The sequence below is a fragment of the Zalophus californianus genome, chromosome 1 (genome assembly GCF_009762305.2).
Source record: "Zalophus californianus isolate mZalCal1 chromosome 1, mZalCal1.pri.v2, whole genome shotgun sequence".
Classification (NCBI taxonomy): domain Eukaryota; kingdom Metazoa; phylum Chordata; class Mammalia; order Carnivora; family Otariidae; genus Zalophus; species Zalophus californianus.
The window spans coordinates 152,260,889-152,281,232 of NC_045595.1; the positions used below are offsets into that span (position 1 = coordinate 152,260,889).

General features: G+C 45.6%; 1 protein-coding gene, 1 long non-coding RNA gene and 1 other non-coding gene across 5 annotated transcripts in view; 2 read left to right on the forward strand and 1 right to left on the reverse strand.

Moving 5' to 3' along the window:
• The window catches only part of ARHGAP31 (Rho GTPase activating protein 31), a 105,705-nt gene that overhangs the window by 13,290 nt on the left and 72,071 nt on the right, over window positions 1-20,344 (reverse strand). Inside the window, 6 exon segments of the mRNA XM_027583132.2 lie at window positions 1,057-1,119; window positions 7,433-7,557; window positions 9,648-9,846; window positions 15,593-15,735; window positions 16,385-16,492; window positions 17,677-17,759. Of these exon segments, the coding sequence (XP_027438933.2) occupies window positions 1,057-1,119; window positions 7,433-7,557; window positions 9,648-9,846; window positions 15,593-15,735; window positions 16,385-16,492; window positions 17,677-17,759 (721 nt within the window).
• Window positions 117-14,456, forward strand: LOC113916588. 3 transcript variants are annotated; one of them, XR_003517979.1, is made up of 4 exons: window positions 117-488; window positions 580-725; window positions 7,945-8,021; window positions 11,702-14,456. It is a non-coding gene; the product is annotated as an uncharacterized LOC113916588 (long non-coding RNA). The 3 variants fall into 3 exon arrangements; XR_003517978.1 differs by having other exon boundaries at window positions 117-725; XR_003517980.1 differs by lacking the exon at window positions 11,702-14,456 and adding an exon at window positions 11,186-11,303 and having other exon boundaries at window positions 117-725.
• LOC113919104 lies at window positions 10,800-10,936 on the forward strand. The gene has a single exon (XR_003518834.2). It is a non-coding gene; the product is annotated as a small nucleolar RNA SNORA42/SNORA80 family (small nucleolar RNA).

Below are 20,344 nucleotides of genomic sequence, written 5' to 3' on the forward strand. Positions count from 1 at the left end.
TGTTGGCAGGATGCCGTCGTATGCATGCATCTGTTTTAAACTCTGCAGGGGGAGCAGTTTCCAAAAGGCTAAGGGAGCTAGACAGAGCCGTCGTCCACCCAGCAGTAAATGTAGATCAAGAAAAAATAAAAAGATGCCGGATAGCAGAATGATGTTTGCTCAAAATGAAGGAGAAGACAAAAAGGGCAAAATAATAGAATTTTGTTTTACTTTAAAACTTGAAAAATGTGTTGTTTCAAGCCTCCTCTGGCAGATGGACCCAAACAGGGGTTCGATTTCCCAGCAAGGAGACAAATGCTGTTCTCAGCGAGACCTTTCTCCCTTTTCCCAGGCTTCCTGCTGCTGATTCAGGGGGTGAGAAACTAGAAATGTAAATTAACTAAAAGTTAGAAAGCCCAGTTGTGAGGAGCAAGTTCTCAACGGACTTAAAAGTGACAGCAAAGAGGAGAAAAATCCAGATGGGAAATAGACAAGCCGCGAGATAACATGTGAGTTGCCTGGGATCGGGAGAAAAACTCCCCACGAGGTACTAAGGGCTCTGCTGGGCATCTTCTGTAACATTAGGTTTAAAATTCCCAGGCTGCTTATGGAGGAGAAGTGTAATGACCTCCTTTAACACGCGAGGAAACCGAGACTCGGAGCGGCAGAGAACCTGCCCAGTGCCCATCGACGTGAAGAACCGTGCAAATTCAAGACACACACGAATCTAGGCACCAAAGTAGGAGGTAAAAACCAGTGCTCGGCTCTTCTTTATGCCCAGGGGGGAGGCCTCGTCTGCCTTGATTCTCAGGTGTTGCCCTTTTACCCGGTTCAGATTTGCATGTACAATGGCTGCCAGTTCCAGGTGTGGTTACCCTTGAGGCCAAGACTTGTGGTGTAATGTGGGGAGGGGGGAGGTGGTTAATGCAAGGGCTGTGTGAACCCGTTGGGTTCAGGAAGGTCAGGGGGGATTGTGATGAGACTAGAAGGCAGGTAGCTTGTGAAGGCAGGTCTGGTACAGGAGCTCCTGTCTCCCGGTGGTAATCCCCAGCTCCGAAAGCGGCTGTGAGAGCTCACCTTCCACAGGCACTGAGCACAGTGAGTCCATGCTTTTAGCCGGTCGGATAGTAGCCTTTTCCACTAAAGACAAAAGAAAAAATATCCCTGATGAATGCATATTAAGAGGAAGCATTCAGAACAAAAGTCAGGCTGTAAGGACACAAGAGAACGTTCTTTAGTAAAGTTTTTCAAGTATTTATAATTTTCCCCTTTGGAAAACATTCCTCCATTCCACCCTGGATGCTCCTACTTTCATAATGGGACTGAGCTTGGGTGCCTGGGTGGCTCAGTTGGTTAAGCGACTGCCTTCGGCTCAGGTCATGATCCCAGAGTCCCGGGATCGAGTCCCACATCGGGCTCCCTGCTCAGTAAGGGAGCCTGCTTCTCCCTCTAACCCTCCCCCCTCTCATGTACTCTCTCTCTCTCTCATTCCCTCTCTCAAATAAATAAATAAATCTTTAAAAAAAAATAATGGGACTGAGCTTATAAAAACAGGTCATTTCTAGATCAAAGTTTCATGAATATTTTACAGATAAAGGTAAATTCCAATTTTGTCAAACAGCTGTTAGCAAATGAGGAGCCTTGAACCAAATTTTATGATACAAAGATTCATCCAGGGGGTACAGTCCATGAGGCTCAAGGCAATCCCCCCTATCTTGCAGGCTGGAGAGTAGGATTCTTGGCTGCAGCTGCAACTGACAGCATCCAGGAATTTGGTACAGCAAGGGAGGGGGCCCCAGGGACGGAAGGCCCCTTTCTCCCACGTGCAGCTCTGCTCCTGAGGTCTGCGGGCTGGTTGCTCCTCCAAATGGTCTCACCCTGGAGCAGATCCAAACCAAACAAACCTTTTTTGAGCACCTACTATGCGCCTGGTGTCCTCTGTGCACCTTGATAAGCCACCTAGGCAGCTTTGAGGAAGAGTGTGGCTTAAATAAATAAACACTTATTCCAGGCACGGCATTAGGCACTTCAAAATATCGCTTCTTCCCAGGGAGCTGAAGTGGCTGAAAGGTGGTTCCTCCTAGCGAGCTTGCCAAGAGGGGAATGAGGGCAGTCTGGGAGCTGAGTGGGAGCCTTGGTTTTCCAGAGGCTGTATTTCTGGACTTCTTTTGGGTCTCATGTGTCAGCCTTGAGGGCCGTGACCTGATGACACTAAGTGTCATGATGAAGGATGGGCGACAGTTCTCTCTGCACGGCCACCAGTGTTCACCTTTCACGTTGGACCCTCTTTCGGATGATGTGGCTTCTTGTGGCCTTGGTGGCCACAGCAGCTGCTTTTGGGAACAGTCCCCAAGGATTCCCTGGCTCCATTTAAGTAACTGAGCACTCAGGGCTCCTTGGCCCAGGACTATATTTAGCTCATAGGTTTCTGTCTGGGACCTTGTCCTGGCCTCGTGGAGGTACATCTCCCAGTTTTCCGGCAGCTTTGGGGTCCTCAAGTCCCTTCTCTTAGATTATCCCTATGGCTTTGGGACTTCCCTGCCGAAAGGCGTTTACTTTGGAGAGTTCCCTGGACTCTCCCTGGGGGATAATGCATCAATTCCAGTACATCCCCTTCATCTGCCCCCGTCCAAAAAAATCCCCAGTGCTATACATGGTGAGTCAATTTTTAAAATTCCCTTTAGTGGGGAGCCTGAGTGGCTCAGTCGTTAAGTGTCTGCCTTCGAAGCTCAGGTCACGATCCCAGGGTCCTGGGATCGAGCCCCATATCGGGCTCCCTGCTCAGCGGGAAGCCTGCTTCTCCCTCTCCCACTCCCCCTGCTTGTGTTCCCTCTCTCGCTGTGTCTCTCTCTGTCAAATAAATAAATAAAATCTTTAAAAAAAAATTCCCTTTAGTTATGGAGTTTAGAAAAGATTTTAAAAATTATTTAAATATGTTAATCCACTGACTCACTTTTTTCAAATGCATATTTCCACAAATAGTGAGTTCGTGTCACTTACAGACACCATGCTGGCGGATGTGACCACAAGTGGGCCCCAACCCTGGTCTTTAGTTCTGAGGGTCCCAGCAACACTCCTCTGGTGCAAAGTGGGCACTTAGGACCCCTGGTCAAGGTCAGAGAGTCACTTGTACTGGCACTGATGGCTCTTTCATTTCACCCCCGCATCCCATCAAAATTCAGCCATCCCAGTGATCTGTCTCTGATTAGTTTGTTCATGAGGCCTTAGACCAGTGGCTTTCAACCCTGGCTGCATTTCAGAATCACCTGGGGAACTTTCTAAAAATGACCAAGACTCTGGCTTCCCCACAGACCTCCTGAGGCAAAACTGCTATGGGTGTGAGCCTCGGAGGTGCAGCCAGGCTGAGACCCCCTGGCCAGGAACATCCTGTGCATTCTGTGAGTGGACTACCATTTGATCCAGCACCTTGGACTTCTTCCTTTTGAAAACCACATGGCGGGGGTGGGGGTGGGGGTGTTGGAAATCTTCCTAAGGCAAGATCAAAGCAGATCATTTATTTCATTGTTTTGCTCTATTGTTTTGGACTTTTTGTTATGTGGTAAACTTCTTTCATTGTATCACCGATTCTGTAACTGAAATGCTCTTCGATGTGCTTAAGCAAATCTCTTTATTATTAGATCAGGAGTTTCTTGCCAGGTACTCTTCCCCTCAAATTCTCCTTTGAGAGTCCTAATTTCTGATTAGTATCTGATCTAGCATACCTGCGGCAACCTGCCCTCTTCACCTGAGATACATCCAGTTGGTGAAAGCCATGTTTCCTCATACAGTGTAGGCTGTAGATGCCTACCCAGAATCAGTTCCCTTCCTCCATCTCACAGAACCCTTGTACTTCTTGGGTGCATCCCATTCCTCATGCCAGTGATTGGTTTAGGAAGCCAGGCCTAAGCCAGTCAGCACAGGGCACTCCCTTGGCCATAGGGATTGATCCATATGACTCAGTGAAGGCAACTGAGATGGGGGTGGGTTGGGGGTGTTTCTGATGGGTGGCTGCTGGGAAAGAAGAGTCCCTGCTCTGAGGAGCAAGCTACCAGAAATGATGTTCTTTCTCCTTCTGGACGTAGTGATAGTCAAAGGTAAAGCCTAGAAGTACTATAGCCACTTTGTTGCGGCAAAGAAGCCAGACTGGGGGTGAAGCTGACCCAAGAGCTGAGGAAAACAGGGGACTGGAGACAGAGCCACTGCGTTAAACCCTGAAGCCTCCCCTACATCTGGGTATCCAGTTACAGAGCCCAGTAAGTTCCCTCACTGCATAAGTCAGTTGAATTGGATGTACTCTTATTTCCAGTCACTGGACCTGCTGTACCCCATAACATGCCTCATTACTCCAGGAGGCACATGTGAAGGCTTCTAACATCTATCTTTGGCACACAGTTATCACTGGCTTCAAGGAGAGTCCTTCAAGATATTTTCTCTCATTTTTCCTATAAGCATTCATTTTCCCCCAAAATCTTTATTACTAAAAACTTCAGGGGCACCTGGGTGGTGTAGTCAGTTAAGAGCTGGACTCTTGGTTTCCACTCAGGTCATGATCTCCAGGTCATGGGATGGTTCCCTGCATCTGCTTTGAGGTCCTCTCCCTCCCCCCAACCCACTCGTGTGTGCGCTCCCTCTCTCTCTCTCAAATAAAATCTTCAAAAAAAAAAAAAAAACCTTCAACCATTCACAAAATTGGAAGACCTCTAAACCTACCACCCAAGCTGACCTTTGCCATATATTTGCTTTCTCTATTCCTGTATCTGTATCTCCCCATGTACTTAAATTTTGCTGAATCATATGAAAGTGAGTTTCAATATTTTGACCCTTCATCTTTACATACTTCAACCTTGGGGTGCCAGGTGGCTCAGTTGGTTAAGTGTCTGACTTCAGCTCGGGTCATGATCCCGGGGTCCTGGGGTTGAGCCCCACATCGGGCTCCTCGCTCAACAGGGAGCCTGCTTCTCCCTCTGCCCCTCACCCCACTCGTGCTCTCTCTCTCTCTCTCTCAAATAAATAAAATATTAAAAATAATAAATAAATAAATAAATACTTCAACCTTAGCATATGCCTCCTAAAAACCATTAGCACCCTATGAAAATTTACAGTTCCTTAATTTCATCTAATAACTTACCTGTCCCCAAAATTATCATTTGTAGCCCCTTTTTTCAAAGGATCCAATCAAAGTTTGCTCATTGCATTTGTACATTTACCTTTTACAGCTCATTTTCATAACGCTTGCCCCCATTTAAAAAAAAAAAAATCAGAGTTTCAGTCTATCACACTAAAGGTCATTGTGGCAGATTTTTCTGGACTTCCCTTTATGACAGTACTCAGCTGGATTGGTTATATTCCCCATTGTACCATGATTACCTCAGTTCCTTCCTGCACCAATTCCCATTAATTATTCAGATATCATTCCCACAATGCAACACTCCTATTTAAAAATTATAACCCTGGCATGAGTCATGGGGGAGAAGGGACAGATCTTCCTTATAATACAGTTCAATTAATCAATGTAGAAGGAATGATGGAAACAGAAAATGACCATTTGGCAAACACCACAGTAATAACTGTTGTAATAACAGTAATAACTTTTGGGGCGCCTGGGTGGCTCAGTCAGTTCAGTGTCTGCCTTCGGCTCAGGTCATGATCCCAGGGTCCTGGGATGGAGCCCTGAGTCAGGCTCCCTGCTCAACGGAGAGCCTGCTTCTCCCTCTCCCTCTGCTGCTCCCCCTGCTTGTATTCTCTCTCTCTCAAATAAATAAATAAAATCTTAAAAAAAAAATAACAGCAGTAACTTTTACAGGCAAGAATCATTGATGGATGCTAAAATTCAGGGATGAAAGTATAATGAGAAACAGGATATTTTCATAGTCTCAAAGTATCTCCCACAATATACTTGTTAAGCAAAAGGAAAAAATAGTAACTTTACATGGACAAGCACTTTAAGCAAGTGATCAAAGTTAACATCACCAGCAATAAGATATTGACATCATGTGCCTCCTGATATGACACGCTGAGACAGGCAGAACATTCATCACCTCAGTCGAATCATGAAAAAACATCAGACAAACCCAGGCTGAAGTACAGTCTACAAAATAAATGGCCATACTCTTCCAAAGTGTCATGGTCAGAACCACTGAGGAAATGTCCTAGACTGGAGGAGATTAAGGAGGCATGACAACTGAATGCAATGTGTATTCCTGGACCAGAAAAAGGATATTAGTTGGACAATTGGTCAATTATGAATAAGGTCTGTAAATTATTTAATAGTATTATATTGATGTTAATTTTTTGGCTTGGCTCGTTGTATTACGGTTAACATCAAAAGGAGCTGCGTGAAGGGTACAAGGGTTCTCTGTGTACTCTTTGCAATTTTTTTTGTAAATCTAAAATTATTTTTTTAAAAAAGACTCCCTAGTTAATCTTTAAGTTTATGTTTCAGGTCTAGTGAGTTTGACATGATCAAACCAAAGACCTAAGAAGCAGAGATGGGTGGGGGGGAATATATATATATATATATATATATATATATGATAAATAAATATTTATAAAATAAAAAACCTATTGGTCTCTGTCCATGTTTCAGGAGCACAGGGCTGCTAAAACCCTTGTAACTTCCTGGGTGATAAGAGTGTCTTTTGTTCTAATGAGGCCACTCTGGGTAGGTTCCTGGATGGCTCCTGGATAGGGGCTGGTCACCAGAAAGACCAAGCCATGACTGGAAACTTGGAATTTTCAGCCTCACCCCCTAGTCTCTTGAGAAGGGAAAAGGGCTGAAAATGGAGTTTATGATTGATTATGCCTATGTGATAAGCTTCCATAAAATCCCAATAGTATGGGGTTCAGAGAGTCTCCAGATAAGCAAAAACATCAGGAGGGTGACGTACCCCAACTCTATGGAGGAGACAGAAGCTCCTGTGCTCAGGACTCTCCCAGACCTCACTTATATATCTCTTCAACTGGCTGTTCATCTGTGTCCTTCATCATACCCTTCAAACTGGTCAACATAATGAAGTGTTTCCCTCAATTCTGTGAGCCGCTTTAGCAAATTAATCAAACCCAAGGAGGGGGTCTTTAGAACCTCCCATCTATAAGTGGTTGGTCAGGAGCTTAGGTAACAACTAGGCCTGTGACTGGCACCTGAAGGGGTGGGGGGCAGTCTTGTGGGTATGAGCCCTTAACCTGTGGGACCTGACGCTGTCGCCGGATAGACAGTGTCAGAATTGAGCTAAGTTGTAGAACACCCCGTGGTGTAGCACAGAAAAATTCCACACATTTGGTGACCAGGAATGTCAGAAGTGAGGTGTTCTGTGTAGGTAGTGAGGAGACACACAGCAGAGAAACAGTAAGGAAGAACTGGGTTTTTCCCTATGCAGGAGGTGGATTGAACAGAGTTTTTCTAATACGATATACATTATACATCTCATAAAACATAACTGCTAGTGATTCTTACCTGAGAGCCTCTGTCCTCTCACAAATACACTCCCGTTTCTACTCAGCTTTGATTTGGAGTCTGATCCAGAACGTCCCAGGTTAAATATTGATTTCCACTTCTTCGATTTACTGGAGAGCTTTCTTCTAAAAGAGCCAAGCCATAATAAAGGGTTAGTTTGGTGACTGGTCATTTCAGTGGGACCTTTACATTGAGAAGCAATACCCCAGTCATGCTCTTGGTTATGAATGGCTCTGACATTTTGGGAAATTCCTCTCTAAAATTCAGTTTGAGCCCGAGTCTGGTCCTATCTGGGGATGCCCTGGATGACCAAGCTAGGCTTTCATATTCCTCAGGGGAAGGGGCAAAGGTGTGCTACTAAAGGCAGGTGTGAGGGCAAACAGAAGCAAGATGGGTGGGAGACTCGGAGGTCACAAGCAAGCACACAGTTCTGGTAATTCTGGTAGGAATTCTGGTAAGCACCGCAGTCCTGGGTTTTCAAAGACACCTATTTTTTTTTTTTTTTTTTGCAGGAGTAAACACTAAAGACCAAAGAACTCAGTGCCGATATGCCCCCTGCACTTTGACCATCCTGGTGGGTCATCCGCAGGTAAGGAAAGGGCTGGCGAAGACTTCCGTGGACTGGAAAAGGGGTGGATGGAGAAAATGACTTGGCAAAGAGTCTGGCCTGGGAGAGTCAGAGGCTGCTGGGTGTGGCCAAAGGTCACTGCAGAGAAAGACAGAGGGTAATTAGTGGGTCTCTGGCTTCACTCTCATTTCCCTGATGCCTCTCGCAGGGCTGCCTCAGTAGGAGGCAAGAAAAGGAGAGTGCTAGACTGGGTCCGGAGGGCCTGGGGCCACCAGAGGTCACCGGAGGCCTTGCCCCACTCTGGCTCGCCCAGCTATCAGACTTGATGAAACCTTCCAACTTGTGGGTTCCACAAAGGACCTTTTCTCCACAGGGTTCTCACAGAACACCCAGATCTCAAGCCCAACATGTTTTTACAATCAGTCAGAGATAGATCTGCAACGCTTGGTGGTTTCTTTTGAATCTGGCCCAGTTTTTTCCAAGCACTTGGCCTGGGATGTATTTTATAGGCTTGCGTACATTGGGGTATGGTCCACCCCAAGTGTCGCTAAGGCACAGAGAAAATGCACTTGATGGTCCAGCTGGGGTACTCTTCTTTCTGATCCCTGGGTGGAAGTCTTATTCTCCAGGGATTTAGGGAGTGAAGTAATGGGGCTCAGTCTAGAGAGAGCATGATCCATGTACTTCAGGAAACAGAAGGGTTTCTTGCCAGGTGAGGTCTACGTGTGCCATTCCCATAATGCATATATATGCACTGTGACAGACACCCCTACTGGTGTGTAATGTGGCAGAACTCCTCCTCCCTTCCCAGAGGGAAACAGCCCCGCCATCTTGGGGATCATGCTGATAAGAAGACTGAGGTGCCTCTTTTCATACCTCTTTCTATTGACCAAACATTGAGGATGACAGTCTCCCGTGAAAAGTTTGCCTTCCAGCCCCACCACCCACTGTCTGCCTGGAGTTTGGGACTCCTCTCAATCACTGCTGACTTTTTAGAGTGGGCTGTGAAGCTGAGAAGGAAAGGGGGCTGAGTGGAGACCAGGGTTCCAACAGAGAAAGCAACAAAGAAAGAAAATATCCTATGAATAAAACTGATGTTCGGTTTGGTTTTGGAGACGAAGGAGGGCCCTGACGGGTATGGAAGGAGGAATGGAAGCCAGGCAAGTGTGTTCCCCATGCCGCCTGCCCAGAGCTCTTGGTCTAGAGTGTAACTTCTTGTCAGCTTATCCTCCATTCGTCTCTATGCCTTTTATAATGTCACCTGGAGGTGGAGGCTGGTGGGAGGGGGTCAAGTTGTTGATTGCAGCAAACTTCCTTCTGAAAATGTCAAGACTGTTTTGTCTAAACTAAGGAGTCAGGGATTTTAGCCATGACTCTTGACCCCTAGGAGCCCCATCCCCATCATGGTACTTAGGGATCTCTGGTGGGAGAGAGTCTTGATAACTTGGCGGCAGGGAGGGAAGACATCAATCACCAGTGAGAGAGAGCTGTGGAGACAGCTCCCTTCTCTTCTGGAATGTTCCCTCACATCCCGACCCAGCCTGTACCCCCAACCCATGCTGTCATTGTGACCCTGAGACTGTATAACTACTTCCTCTGTCCCCCTCCACCCAAATGTTCCCCAGAATTTAAGAGAACGCTGCTTACTTGTTGTCTGGTAGCTCAAGAACAGTGTGGAAGAGGGTGCCCATGGGAGGGACAATTTCAGGCAAGCTGTTCTCCCTCCTTTCCTTCCGAGCAGGATGGTTAGTAGCCAGGCTCCGGGCCTGAGCTTCCTCTAGGCTCACCAGCTTCATGGGCAAGGAGAGGGCTGGTAAGGTCAGGCTCTTGGTGATGGGTGGGTTTTCTATACAAAAAAGAAAAGAGCTCAGTCATGGAAGGAGGCCTGTGCATCAGGTGTAGCCAGATTCCTCATCCACAGCGCCTCCATTCCTGACCCCCTGACAGGAGGCTTCTGGGGGGTTTGGGGGTTGGGGGCAGAGGCTGAACATAGGAAACTGACAACCTCATGGCCAGACAGCCAGCAGGCATGTAGGGCTTCAGGAGGTAACCTGTACTTCTTGTACTTTTCAGAGAGGGGCCCTCCCTCTCTCCTTCCCCCCCTTCTCCCTCCCTTTCTTCTTCCTCCTTTCCTTCCTTCCTTCCTCCTTTCCTTCCTTCCTTCCTTACTTCCTAGGACATTTATTGAGCATTTACTGCCTAGTACTTTGGCCAGGTTGGAATGCATGTCCAGCCACAGACATGGCCTCCCTCGGCCAGAACAAGGCAGGAGGCCATTCCTACTCTCTGCCGCCACAGAACACACACTCCAAGACGATTGAACGTGGGAGCCTATACTTGCCCTAGATCACTAAGGTTTATATCCCTGCAATGAAAAGACATTTTATGGCCTACACTATTCCCTAAAAGATAGCTAGCTTTTTACTCACTACTCAGTGGCGTTAAGTGTATGCAAGCTAATCTTTTCTTTCTAGGGTTTTGGGTTTTATTTTGTTTTTTGTTTTTGTTTTTGTTTTTATTTTTTGTTTAAAGAAATGGAAGTGATGATGATAGATCACTGGTGTCCAAGGGTATCTCTTTTCTCCAAGTCGTTGGTTCTCAACTTGGGGCAATTTTGCAGCCCCCACCCTCCCCCCTTCCCCAGGGACACTTGGCAGTGTCTGGAGACATTTTTGGTTGTCATAAGCATGTGTAGGAGTACTACTGGCATCTAGTGGGTAGAGGCCAAGGTTGCTGCTGACCATCCTACAATGCACAGCACATGAATGCACACCACAACAAGAATTCTCCGGCACTAGCACATGGGGATATGCTAATGGCGGGCCCTTCTCTGTGGGCCTCTCATTGTGGACCCATGCCAGAGGAGTGGGCAGCCCCGAACCATTGCCCAACCTCCTCACTGGTGGGCTGTGAGCGCTGAAGGGGGCTGTCCAGTGTGGAAAAATAAAAAGGAAAAAAAAACCCAACCACACACACAAACAAAAAAAACAAAAAAAACTATCTGGCACGAAACGTCAATAGTGCCAAGATTGAGAAACCTCGATCTAAGTAAAAGAAGAGGAGGTCCAAGTTGGCCTCTGTGTAGCCTCTGGCAACCTTGCCAGTATTCCATAACTTCAGAAGGTGTGAAGAGACTCAAAGATTACTTGGACCAACTGAGACTAAAGCCATCTTTTTTTGTATAGGACTCACCCAATTTTCAGAAAGCACCTTGACGGCACCATTTCTGTTTGCAGAGCATGACCTTCTCTGGGAAGAGGGAAATAAAACCACTGAACAAGGGCCTTGTAGAAAACAGAGACGGTAGGCAATACTGGGGTTCTTCCAGGCAGGAGAGCATATGGCAGTCACTCGGCAGGACTGCGATTAAGTAAATCCGCGATCCTAAAATCTTTTCAGTAAAGTTTCCAACTTTAACCCAGTTTTCCAACTTAATCCCAAGGAGTTTAAAATATTTAAATTTTATATACTCTTAATATTTGCATTCTAGATTATTTACGATTTGTTAATTATTTATTTACTTAAGAAATTCAGTCATTCTGGGAGCAACTGGCTCAATGGGAAGAACCTACACTGTAGGGTCAGGAGACCTCAGTTGGTATAGCACTTACCCCCGGTTTCAGGCTGCAGTATCCTAAGGCCTGCTCATTGTCTCTGCTTAGATGTTTAACAGGTATCTCTAACTTATCATTTCATAACAGAGCTTGTGATTGCTGCTCTTCACCTCTAAACTGCTACCTTCTCCCATCTTCGTCAAGTCAGTAAATGGCACCACGGACCACCCAGCTGTAAGCCGAAAACTGGAAGAGTTCTGTTTCATTCATTCGTTTTTGTTTTTTTTCGATGCACCACCGCCTCCCACATCCAGCCCATAAGCAAGTCCCATGATTCTTACCTCCAAAATGCATCCTGAACCCCACCACCTTCCTTCCACCCACTGCTAACATGCTAGTCCAGGCCACCGTGATTGCCCACCTGATTTCTGCCATTGTTCCTTCGCTGGCCTCCCTGCTTCCAGACTTGCTGCCTTTCCATCTCTCCTTCACACCACTGTCAGAGTGCTCAGACCCTGCACTCCCTGCTCCAAATCCTCAAACGCTTTCCCATGGCCTCAAACTCCTAGCTTGACCTTCCATCTGCTTTCCTTCTCCTCTTTGCCCACTGACCCAGTGGTCTACAAAAATATACAGTAAAAATTTTTTGAATGCATATTCTCATTGTAAATTATACACATATATACATGTGTATAATTACACATGTGTAAATTACACACATATACCACTGTATTATATATAATTATATATAATTTCTGTCATATATAACAAAAGACATACAAAATCATAGACATTACAAAATATACAATAGAAAGAAATGAAAAAGAAATGCTAATAGTTTCTTCCAACACCTGTGGTTCGGTACTTCAGTCCTCGGTGCCCCCTAGGGTGGCGCACCCCACTTTGGAGACCCCACTGGCTCTAGCCACATTGGCCTACTTTCTGTACCACTATGAGCCCCTTTCCACTTCAGAGCTTTTATAATCTCTGTTCTCTGTATTTGGAACATTCGTCCCCCAGATCCTCACATGACTGGTTTCTTTTGTCGAAAGGTCTCAGTTCAAAGATCACTTCCTTAGAGACCATGGCCACTCTGTATCAAAATAACACCACCAAATCATCGACCATTGCATTAACCTGATGTGTTTTCTTCACAGTATTGTCTTTGAAGTGATAATGTATTTATTTGTAATCTTGTATACTGCCTGCCTTCCCAACTAAACCATAACTATCTGCAGGGCAGGATCTTTGCCATTTTGCACACTGTTGTGTCCACAGTGTGTAGAGTAGGGCCTGGCACCTAGAAGTTGCTCAATGCATATTTATATTTTAATGAATCTTGGGTACATCACAATCTCTCTGGCCTTACTGCTCTCATTTATTAAACAAAAGTATTGGATTCCACGACTAAAATCTTTCCAATTTGAAATAGAGCCCTATTTCCAAATCTAAAATTCCAGAGGGTGTGGCTTCTTCCATTTTGTGTAAACATTAACTATGCTATCTTACCAAAGTCAATACGAATTCACGACAAGAACCTTTAAATGAAATGCACTATATAATAAGCATTAGAGGCAATCAAGAGTTAAAGGCTCACAAGTAAACTGGATTTCAATATACGGTACAAAAGATGGTTGAGGCAATGGTCACAAAGAGAAAAGGCATTTCCAGGTTAGAATCAGGAACGGCTTTAACACTAACAGTCACGGATAGGATTTGCTGTCAAGAAGAACATTTCCCAAAAGTCATTAATTCTGCACAATGGTTTATTGGCCTGTTTTCCTATTTTTTTCTCTTCATAGAGGCAGCATAGAGTTAAGGAAAGAGGAATGGGCTGAAAAAGTAGGTTCAACATTCAGTCTCAAAGTTACTAGTTGTGTGGCTTGGGGCAGTTACTAAGCTTTTCTGGTTCTCTGGTTCTTCACATATAAAATAAGGTGAATGACCTTATTGGTTGATGTGATAAGTCAATGAGATGATGTATGGGGAGCACCCGTTCCTGGCAGAGAATAAGTCCCCAACCATTTACCGGTTGATTCAAAAGAATGAATGAATGCATCTTCTCACCTACCTTCAAAAAGGATTTATACAGCTTACAATAAAAAAATACATCTCTAGCGGGAGAGTTAGAATAAAGATAAAAAGAAACATTCGCCACTCCTAAGTATATAACCAAGAGAATAAAAAACATGTGTTCACACAAAAACTTGAATTCACAGCAGCATTATTCATAATAACCACAAAGTAGAAACAACCCAAATGGCCATCAACTGAGGAATGTATAAACAAAATGTAGTATAGGTATACTACAGAAGGTATATTATTCATCCGTAAAAAGGGAGGAAACACTGACATATGTAACAATATGGGTCAACCTCAGAGAACATGTGCTAAGTGAAAGAAGTCAGTCACAAAAGACCACATGTTGTATGATTCCATTTATATAAAATGTCCAGAAGAGGCAAATTCCTAGAAATAGAAAGCAGCTTTGTGGTTGCCAGGGTCTCAGGGGAGGGCGAAATGTGCGGAGACGGCTTCATGTGTATGGGGTTTCTTTCTGGAGTGATGCAATGTTCTGAAATTAGATGGTGGTGATGGTTGCACAATTCTGTGAATACACTAAAAGCCACTGAACTGTATACTTTAAAATGATTAAAATGAATTTTATGCTATGTGAAATTTATTTCAATAAAAAGTTTTTTTTCAAAGGAAGGTTATAAACCACATAGAGGACAGGGTAGGGGTGGGCACAATTATGCCAGGAATCAAAATTGGATGTTAGCTGCAATCGATTAATCTGATGGTTATGCGTGTTTGTTCCAAATACATTAGCTAAACTAGAAAAGAATGCTTTAATCAGCTAACACAAATATTTTGCAGATAGGGTTCTCATATACCACTGGTTCTCCACGTGTAGACCCTGACCAGCAGCAGCAACATCACCTGAAAACTCATTAGAAATACAAATTCTGGGGAGGGGGGTGGGGGGATGGGTTAGCCTGGTGATGGGTATTAAAGAGGGCATGTATTGCATGGAGCACTGGGTGTTCTATGCAAACAATGAATCATGGAACACTACATCAAAAACTAATGATGTACTGTATGGTGACTAACATAACATAAAAAAAAAAAAAGAAAGAAAGAAATACAAATTCTCAGCAGCATTCCAGACAGACTGAATCAGGAGTTCTGGGGATTAGGTCTAGTAATCTGTGTTTGAACAGCCCTCCAGGTGATTGTGATGTATGCTAATGTTGGAAAACTCACACAAGTGGTAATTACAAGGCTTCTTGACCAAATAGATTTTTGATTTTTACAAATTAAGCTCACAGGAGTTCGAGCAACAGAAACCAATTCATTCCTAGTGTTCATTATATCATTATGAGCGCTATCGGAAATCATAGTCTTGCATCTTATCACATCCAGCCTCAAATAGCTATATCTTTCTCACCAACATGGCCACAGAGGGTTTCAGCACTAACCAGTCTCTGCATATGCATGCCCACAATACACACTCAGTTTTGTAGGCCTAGTGCCTGGTGCGGGGTAGAACAAAGTAAGCACTCAAGTAATGCTTGCGAAGAGAACACATTCTGAATATACACGTGTGTATGACCACGCTGCCACTTAACCCATTCACATAAAACTCCAAGACGAAGACCTAAGGGTCTTCTGAAATACCACAATGAAAGTAAAGGTGAGGGAGGAATGTTTCCTGTAGATAATAACCCAGAGAGTTTAATAACTCACTAAAACCAACAGATTATTCCAGCTCAGAACTCTGCGTTCAAGGGATAGGTCATGTATGCAACTGCTCAGAAACATGCTACAGCCACCCATGAACACATCTTGCTGCACACAGACTAAAGGACATATACGCACGATCCCCAGACGCTGACACATGAAGTAGTCAGCACACATGCACACAGCCAACACTCAGAGCTTGAAGCAAGCCCACCCTAACTTCTTCTTGGGCCCCAGCACTAAGGCAAGGAAGAAGGATGGCCTGCTGGGGAGTGTGCCAGAAGCAGCCATTACCATTGTTCTCCAAAGCCCCAGGTGTGCCGTTGTTAAAGATTTGATCCACATGATTCAGTATGAACTCAATCACCACCTGCTGGACCCGAACTGCAAGGAAAGCCGCGTCTCCATTGCACCCAGTGGCTTCTATTTCTTTGGATCTAAATCATGAATGAAACACAGTCAGTGAGTGAGTCTGCCCCACAATGGAAAGCAGTCAGGGGGAGCCCGTGAGCCTTTTGTACAAGCCCCATTTCCTAAATGTATACAGTTTGTTAATCTCTAGACTATTTTAACTATTTAAGACCTATCAAAAGGCCTCCCCAAAGGCTGTGAAGCCCAACACACTGAACAAATTTGAAAGCAATGACCAGGTACCATACATTGTTAGACTATAAACACTGTATTTGTGAATATACAGGAATTGATTTTTTGTCTGCACAGGATCTCCTCCCACCCCCACCCAATTGTTCTGTGGGTCAGGTCATCATTTGTGAAGTCCTATGAAGCAGTGACCCCACCAAAACTAACAAAAGCCAATGAGCCCTAAAGACAAGAAAGGCCTTTTCAAGAACTTATAACATACAGACCTGTAACTTTAGCCACATGCTGGTTGTAGCCAGAAAACGCCTTTGGAACCCAGAGTTTCCAGGAGAGCAGACAAAGAGCTCAGCCTATTACAATCGTCCTAATTTATATGTGTTACAAATGACCACTTAGCTACAGGTGTGTCTTCAAGGGCCTTTGTTTCGGTTGGTGGGCTGCTTTGAGCGCATGGGGGTGGTGAGAAGGTGAGGGTATGGTTGTTACCTGAGCAGGTTTGGCGCCCACACCAAGGCCAGGTTCCTGGCATGCATGTTGGTCTTGCTGCTGAAGGAGGCAATGTGGGCCAGGTGTCGAATCAGGTATTCCAAGGTCCTGTAATGGTTCATTTTTTTTTTAATTTTTTTAACAAAGTAAGAAACTTTAGTGCCTGTGTAAAGCCTGACATCTGGAGATGATTTCTATGTTTGGATTTAAGAGATTCTAAATATTTCTATCTCATGAATTTTGGAGGAATATCAGGAAGGTATCAAGACTGATGGAAATAATCTTCTTGGCCCTAGGCACGCTGGCCCAGGGTGGAGAAGGGGAATGGTTTTGTTAGAAGTCAGTCGAGGCCCTTGGAGAGCCAGAGACAGTTCCCTGGGCCCCCTTTTACCCAGGCCACCATTGCTGCCACACAATCTTGAAACTGGTTCTTATCTCTGCTCTTTCTGGAATTCTCCCAGCTACGGGTAACTTGGTCCTTGTTAGGTGGAGAGCTCATCTCATGGATGAATGACATCTGTTACTGTAGGAAGTTCTTTCTTATACCACATCAAAATCTGCCCCCTTGTAAAAGAGGCTTAGAGAACCCTGGGAAAGGTGGTAAGATGAAGGGATAAACTGAGAACAAATGGAAGGATGGGATGATGTGAGGGATGGTACTGGTGAGCAAACAGAGACATCAGTCAGCCAGAAACTCAAGAGCTACAGCCAAACCCTATTTAAAAACCCTCCCGGGGGCGCCCGGGTGGCGCAGTCGTTAAGCGTCTGCCTTCGGCTCAGGTCATGGTCCCAGAGTCCTGGGATCGAGCCCCGCATCGGGCTCCCTGTTCCGCGGGAAGCCTGCTTCTCCCTCTCCCACTCCCCCCTGCTACGTTCCCTCTCTCGCTGTGTCTCTCTCTGTCAAATAAATAAATAAAATCTTTAAAATATAAATAAATAAAATAAAAAAAAAATAAAAACCCTCCTGGATTCCAGAGATTTGTTTATGCTATGAATCTGGGTAAGAACCTAGAATATCACAGCCAGTGAGCCTGGCTTGTGTGATCAGAATGACCTCCTGTGAGACTCTGAGGGGGGCCCCACAAGTAAATAGGACATGGGCTGCCCCTTCCCACCAATGTCCCCGGGCAGGCACTGATGCATTCTGAGAAAAGTTGACCTGTTCACCCACCTCAAAATGCCACAGGAAAGTCACTGTCCACTGAACTTGTTCCCTTTTATGACACCAGCCTGCATCTCTGGTATTATACCACCTTGAGAGGTCGCGGACATCTTTTACCAAGGATTCTTACCTGTAATGGGATGGGGGAAGCTCCTGGATAACATTCTGGATGCGGGCCAGTTGGCCTTCTTCCGGGCAATGCGACACTGCCTCCTGTGGGGAAGAACGTGAAGCAGCCCAGTGAGTGCTTGAGAGGGTGGATGCCCACCTTGTCTCCTGGCTTTATTTAGGTTTCTGGTACTCCAGCCTCCCAACCAGGCCTAGAGATCATCCTTCCAAGAGGCATGCTTTTCTAGTAAAAATAAACACCTAAAACCCGAGGGTTCGTGATGCGAAGCGTCTAACAGTGAGTGCACACGGGGACATGTGGATTGCTCGGGTCTCTGTGCATCCTCAGAAGGTTGTTAGGTATCTGATACAGGTGTAGAATCTTGGGTGTGTGGTGTGGCAGAGAGAGGGACAGAGGTTCACACTGGGAGAGATAAAGAGACAGAGACAGAGAGAGATGGGGATGACAGGGTGGCTCCATGTTTACTCAGTCAGCTGTCTTCTTGGGTGCAAGCAGCTGCTTCCTACCTGGCCTGACACAATTCCAGGACCTCACTATTCAGTGGCTCATCTACTGTTATAGATGCTGATGTGAGGAAGCAGGGTAGACGAGCCTTCTCAGCAGAGTAAGAACCTTTTCCCTGAGACCTGATGGTCTCACCTGGACGTGCTTGCTGTCTGGTTGTTTCCTGTGTGGGTGTTTGTTCTCCTGAGACAGGGAAACCAGAGGGATCCCATGAAAAAAAAAAGCTGTTTGTTTGTTTGTTTTTCTCTTTGCTCCTTTTCCTGCTTCTGTTCTTGCTAGGACCTACACCCTTCGCCTTACACAGGCCTTACAGAACAGATAACATATGTCCTCCTTGCAAAGGAAGAGAAGTTAATGATCTCTTTGGAGTCTTCCAGCACAATAGATGACATCTCAGGAGTGACCCGGGTTGTCATGACCACTTTCCAAGACCACTGACTCATCAAGACCCCTTGGCTCCAGGGCATAAGTGACTTATGGAGTCTTTGTTCCTGGATTACTGAGAGGACACATGCACCACACCTCAATAAAAACCTCAGGCCCCAAGTAAAGATGAGACTCACTCTTTTCTCCTTTCTCAGTCTTCTGGAAAATGCTCTGTCTGTATCTACTCTCTCCATGTCTTCAATAAACTCTACTCTCACTTCTTGGCTTGCATTTGATTTCCATCCTGTGACAAGCCAAGGACCCTCTTGGCTGGTCCTATGGGACTCCCCACTCTGGGTCGGAGGACCCAGCCAGCCTGCTTCACGTCCATCTGCCCAGGTCCTTCAAGGAGAGCCAAGAGCATTTATAAAGGCAGTGTGATGACAGGCTTGCCCAGAACTTCTGCCTGATGTAGATGTCCCTGGGCAGATGCCCAGTGCCCTCTCCTGAGAAGCTGTCCTGCCTGTGCCCAGGCTCAAGGCGGCCCCTTCCAGTGCAGTGGCCGAGTGCTCAAGAACTGCAGTGTGGGAGCGGTACCTAAGTGCAAGGTCAATGGTAATCACATCTTTTTTTTACTGACGTGTACTTTAGGTACATTAAGCCATAGCCCCCTGAATTCCTTCATATGCATATACCGTTGTAACCCCGCCTAGATCAAGACACACTTTAAAGAGAGTTCCTGAGCTCATGTCAATCCTTAATAACCCTGAATTCACAGGCATATGTGACTTACAGTCTTGAATTTCCTCCCAGTGCCAGAAACTTGCTTTACATTTGAATATAAGGAAAAGTCAAATCAGGACATGCATTCTTTACTTTGACTCTCAGTAATGAGAATTTTTAGGCACAGGAAAGTAGAAGGAAGTTGATTGGGCACTTGCTGTTATGCCAGGCGCTGTTCTAGGCCTCATTTGCGGTGTCTGGTCTGCTTTAACGTAAGAGAAGATGTCCTAAGTGCTGCCCCAGCCTGGACTTCCCAACTCCCTTACTTGTCTCCATTGTTTCCCACGGTCCTCCCCACCATTACAGATACTACAGCACGTACTTATTAATTAGGCCTACTGCTTATCGTCAGTCTCCCATGCTAGATGTAAGCTCTGCAGGTGTGACGAGTCCTAGCGCCTAGAGCAGTGCCTGGCACCCAGGAGGCACTCCCTCCATATTTGTTGGATTTGTTACACACCATCTGAGTGGGACATCATGCCAGGGCTTTGTCCACCCATTTTTTCCCCCTTTTCTTCTCTCCCCTCTCCCCTCCCCTTTTAATTTAATTGAAGTAAAACAAAGACACCAACTATTTTTTCAAAGGCTGTCAAAATTCTCCACAGGGGAAAACTTGAGATTTTACTTCCTAAGCATTGGTGGGAGCAATGAGGCACCGGGAGGGTCACGGTCACAGGTGTCCCAATCTTCAGGTGGGGGTGCAAGCCTGAGAACAGAACCAGCAGAAGCATGATCTCTGTTGCAACCCTCAATTTTTGAGATAGGGAGGAGGTGGAGGGAGGGAACAAGATCAGAGCCTGGAGTAGGAACACTGACACCCCTGCTTTCTTCCTGAGAAACTCACAAGGGGAGCCAGCAGAGAGAAGCTCTTGAAGAAGGAGGGGCTGTGGAATGCTGTGTGGACCCTCCCACACTCTGTCCTGCAAAGGGGGAAGGGTGGGAAGCCTCTCTTCCTCTCAGCAAACTTTGTACACTGCTCCCCATTTTCTAAAAGTGTGTCTGGGGGAAAAAAGGT